The 4,898-nt window shown below is 61.6% G+C and overlaps 1 protein-coding gene across 1 annotated transcript; it reads left to right on the top strand.

The window, feature by feature from the left end:
* Positions 1-2,234: 2,234 nt before the first annotated feature.
* On the top strand, positions 2,235-3,920 carry LOC142027997 (proline-rich protein 22-like). The gene is made up of 2 exons (XM_075022143.1): positions 2,235-2,337; positions 2,812-3,920. The coding sequence occupies exons 1-2, from the start codon at positions 2,235-2,237 to the stop codon at positions 3,918-3,920; spliced, it is 1,212 nt and encodes a 403-aa protein (XP_074878244.1).
* Positions 3,921-4,898: the final 978 nt, after the last annotated feature.

Here is a 4,898-nt window from a genome sequence, read left to right as displayed (position 1 = left end):
AACAGCAGGTCTTTTGGGTGAACTCTGCTCATTATAATACCAAAACACACCTCCACCCCCAAAGGTACCCACCTCCAAGGTGCGACCACCCCCCCACTGAGCACATGCTCTGAATTTTCTCCAGCGTATACCTTTAAAAGCAAACCGAGAGAACTTTATACCAATCAAAGGAAAGGTATGTATGACTAGAGTCACTCAAGCTCCACCGAAAAACTCAGAAAACATAAAAGGGCTTAAGAGAGGAGAAATGTCAGGGAAGACACCATCACAGACAAGTCGGGAGGACATCGCTGACTTCTGGGATCAGTCGATGAGCTGAGCCTCTCTCCCCCCCCGCCACACGGATGCCTATTGCATGAGATTCAAACACTCGGCTGTACCGAGTGCTTCCCCGGGAAACTTAGAATTCTTTAGAGCTCTTTTCTTTCATCATTTCATGCGCTTGTAGGCAACTGTATTGCCACCTGCACGTGCTTTGCAGACAGTCTATTTATCACGGGCAATCCAAAAGCACCTGTACCGTTGCTTTAATAAACTGCGCTGCTCATTCATCTAGTCGTGATGAAAAACAAAAGAAAAGAGAAAGCCCCAAACCCAAACGTAAAGGAGCCTCACCACCAGAGGACGAGCTCTCCTCTCTCACAGCAGCCTGGGGGAACCACGGGCAGAAGAGGTGAAGCCAGCCCTGGGCTTGGGGTTTGAGGACTGCTCACCGCTTCCCCAGCCACCCTCCCTGGGTGGCAAACTGCTGCAGCACGTTGAAGGCAGAGAGCAGGGCCCAGCTCTGCACCACCAGCGCTTTGCCGGGACACAGGCAGCCTGAGCAGAGCCTGGACCTCCCCGTACACCTCACCGCAGACAGCCAGAGCACACCCAGACACCCAGGCATCCTCCACGTGGAGGCCACTTCCCACCCCGGCTGGCCAACGCAACGGGCTGCCTACCTTCTTCAAGGACGTCAGCAGTTTGATGCTGACGAAGCCCATCTTGTTCTTCTGGACATGTTTCAGGAGGAAAGCATCCTTGGCCAGGTTCTCGTCAGAGAGCTGGAATTCCACCTGGGACACAACCCTCCTGACCAGCTGCCGGTCAGGGACGGAGTAGCTGCAGTCCAAGAGATCAGCCCCCAGAACATCGCTCGCATCGCAGAAGCTCCCGGCAAAGCAGCAGGGACGCGGGTGTGACTTGGTGGCCTTTGGGATGTGCAGCACTGCCCGGTCCCAGCCACAGCGGTGCAGATGGCAGAGTGTTGAGGAGCGGGGCGGCTCAGCTGCACTCTGAAATGAAACGGAGTTTTATGGTTTTAGAAGCGCGCTTGCCTTCACGCCCCCAGCATCGGTCCCTGCCACAAGTTACGCAGCAGATGGCCTTGCACAATCTTGCAGTCAGAGGTGCCTCACGAACAGAGTGCAATCTCTTTAATTAACAGGATACAGGCCAGGAGAGATCTTTGGCCTCCGGTTCACGGCAGTTGTCCCGACTCCCCAGGCCACACACTGTTCGCACAGCGGGAGCGAGAGGCCTGTGTCCTTGGTACCAGGGTGTCCTTGCTAGTGCCGAATCCTCCAAGCACGAGGAGGGGATGTACTAGCCCCATCCCTGGGGTCCCGTAGAGCGCAAACAGCCTCAGCGCCCCGACACCAGACGTTGGGCAGAATCCAGTGCTTTTCTGGGAGCACGCGGCAGTGGGTACCGTCTCCTCCTGGGTGTCACGCACCCAGGGAAAGCGCCGCCCCCTCCGAGGGGGATCCAGAGCTGCTGCTTTTCCCATCAGGAGACTAAAAGACCTGACAGCACTACTGGAGCAAGGGCTGGGGGAAAGCGTGCCACCGAGCAACACCGCGTGACCTTCCTTTGCGCCCTCGAGGTCCTTTTTCCTATTTCTGCCTCGCTCCGGTCAACGCAGCGAACAGAAGCACGGGCAACAGTCACAAATGCATTTGCCATCTGGCGCAAGGAGGCTGCGGCTGCAGCTTGGTCCCCGCTCGGCTCGGCTGCATCAACTTGTTCTTCTTCCCCCACCGGAAAAATACTGTTGAAAGCAAAGAGGATTTGCACCCGCAGACCCCGGGAGCCGCCTGTAGGCCCCAGGGGCACCCCAGCCTCCCTTAACCCTTTCCCTCCCCAGGACGAGCTGGGGAGGCTCTTGGGGGTGGGGCGGAACACAGGGAGCCTCCGCATTCCTTCCGGGGAGACGCCAAAGAGTCCTTGGCAGCCAACGGCCAGAAGGGACCATGGCGCGGCCACCAGTGCAGCTCCCACCGCGTGGGCCCTGGGGCCCCCCGGCGCCCCAGCTTTTCCAGCCCTTCGTGCTCCCCAAAACCTTCTACCCTCAAGGTAGGGACCAACCACAACCCCTGCAGGCCAGGGATGCTTTTGGGGACCAAGAGCGGAGGTGACCGCCGGCCATCGCTCCTGTCTCTCTCTTTTAGGCTCAGCCAACCTGTGCCGCCTGCCCGCGTGGGAGCAGCCCTTCCCTGCAGCCCAGGCACCCCAGGCCCCCCAGGCACCACCAGCAGGTATGGCACCCCAGTCTGCTCTGGCACCTTCGCCATCCCCATCACACCCGTTCCCCCGGCACTTTTCGCATGGGGGTTCAGCAAGCCCCGGTGAGCATCCTTGCCCTCGCCTGGGCGGTGCGTGCCCAGGAAAGCTCATCTGCAGAGAATTCCCCAAATATTTGGGGCCACATCTCCCATTTCACCTCCTAGACGCGAGCCTCCTCCCTGATTTGCAACCCCGTCCCACCGGCACAGCAGCTCACCCCATGGGGATTGCCCCAGCCACAAGCTCCCCACGCCCCTGGCCCAGAGCTGGGGGATGTCGGCCATCGGGGGCCGGCTCGGCGGGTGCCCCTGGAGAGTCCCCCCGGCCCAGCACGGCTCCCCCTCACCCACACAGGTCTGCAGAGGGCTCCATGTGGCTGCCTCTTCGATCCCCGGGTCTTTGGCATCCAGTGGACAACCACCCACCTGCCTCCACCGGCCACCGCCACGCTCGGCCAAGGCGCCGCTTCTCTGCCGGGTGCTGCCCTGTGGGGTCCCGGGGGCTGCGGGGCCCCCCTGGCCTGGACAGCCCCAGGGACCCCCCAGAGCCAACCACAATACCTCGCACCCTACAAAAATCAGAGGAGTGGGGTGGCCCCAGCCCCTCTGGAGCTGCCAGTGTCCATCCCCGGCTACCAGCACATCGAGGGGCAGTTGGCACAGATCAACATCCCCAGCACGGCCACCCCTGTGGGGGCACCCCTGGGCAGCGATGTCTCCCCCAGCCCCTGCGCTGCCACCCACAATCAAGCCACTGGGGACACCGCAGGCGACCTTGCAGTGTCCGAGGAGATGCTCCTGGAAGAGGCCCTAAGGCTCTTCGATTGCTCCCTGGATGGAGTGGGGGTCAGCCAGGATGGTCCCAGCAGCGGCCCCATGCCTGGGGACCCTGCTGGCACCAGCGGAGAGGGGAGAGGGATGGCCCCAGCCCCCCCAGCGATGCCAACACCCATCCCCAGCCACAAGGACATCGAGGGGCCGTTGGCCAAGATCAACACCTGTGGCATGGCCACCCATGTGGGGGCACCCCCAGGCAGTGACGTCCCCCCCAGCCCCTGCGCTGACCCCCACAATCAAGCCCTTGGGGAGCCTGTAGGTGAACTTGCAGCGTCTGAGAAAGTGCCTCTCCAAGAGGCCCTAGTGCTCTTTGGTTGCTCCCCGGATGGAGTGGGGGTCAACCAGGATGCTCCCAGCAGGAGCTCCATGCCCGGGGACACTGGTGGCACCGGCGCAGCCACCCCCAACCGCAACTTCAGCTCGCTCTCGCTGCCTGAGGAGCTGCTCACCCCTGACTACTGCATCCCCGAGCTCAGCAACATCATGCTGAGCCTAGAAATATTCAACATCATCAGGATGGAGCCCCAGGAGCTGTGAGAGGATGCCGGGATGGACCTGCCACCATCCCCACCTGCCACGGCAGGCAAGCGGAGGAAGAGGCAGGCGCAGAGCTCCTTGCCAATGCCACCCAGCAAGCGCAGGGCTCTTGCGGCCAATGTGGGTGTGTGTGTGGGGGGTGGGGATTAGACAGGGGTGAGAGGGATGGAGATGGGGGGAGTGGGGGGTGGGAGAGGAGGCGTGGGTATTTGTTGAAGGGGAGGTCGGGGAGGGGGGTAGGGAGGGGTTAGACCAGCTTGGATGGGACCTTTTCTCTTGTCTTTTCAACTAAAAGCTCCTTCTCCAGAACCGCTCCCTGCCTGTGTGGGAGGGGGAGGGAGAGCAGGGGGCACCAAAAAACAGCACCCGAGAGGTGCAAAAGCCCTGCTGAGCCCCAGATCCGAGCCGGGGAAAGCCCCGAGGGGAACCGAGCCACCCCCAGGGCCGAGTCACCACCAGCGGGGCAGGCAACGGTGGGGCGGCACACGGACGACTCCCCTCTCCCCTTCCCCAGGGGAGCAGCCCTTTGGTGGGGAAGCCAGGACAGACAGGTCCCTGCAGGACTCACGGGCACGGCCCCACACAGAAAGCAGCACGCAGCCCCTGCGACAACGACAGACCTTGGGGGCCGGGGGGGACACAGGCACACACGACAGCAAGGGCTCCAATGCCTTCATCTTGAACCCCAACAGCGTCCCCTCCAGCGGGGACGGGGCTCGCTGCAGAGCCCTTCAAAGCCTCAAGACCATCACAGCCTTCCTCAGGTCCCACTGACCTCAGCCCCGGAGAGCCCAGCTTTGCCTCACTGACACAGCAAAATAACCCCAAATCACCCCAAGAATGGCGAGGGAGGGAGCTGCGGGCCAGGCAGGGACCCTCCTCCCCTTGTCTGCCTGCACCCATTTACACCCATTTACCAGCAAAACTCTCCCTGCAGGATGCAATTTGGTGGGAGCAAGATTTGTGGGTATGTCTGCA

Source organism: Buteo buteo, unplaced genomic scaffold (genome assembly GCF_964188355.1).
Source record: "Buteo buteo unplaced genomic scaffold, bButBut1.hap1.1 HAP1_SCAFFOLD_103, whole genome shotgun sequence".
In the NCBI taxonomy this organism is placed as follows: Eukaryota; Metazoa; Chordata; class Aves; order Accipitriformes; family Accipitridae; genus Buteo; species Buteo buteo.
This window is presented reverse-complemented; position numbering and strand designations above follow the sequence as displayed.

What these genes read in the sequence shown, in the direction of transcription:
- LOC142027997 (XM_075022143.1), top strand. Translation starts at nt 2,235, where the DNA reads ATGGCGCGGCCACCAGTGCAGCTCCCACCGCGTGGGCCCTGGGGCCCC. An exon ending in CAAAACCTTCTACCCTCAAG is followed by an intron (nt 2,338 to 2,811) that starts GTAGGGACCAAC and finishes CCCCTGGCCCAG; the next exon opens with AGCTGGGGGATGTCGGCCAT.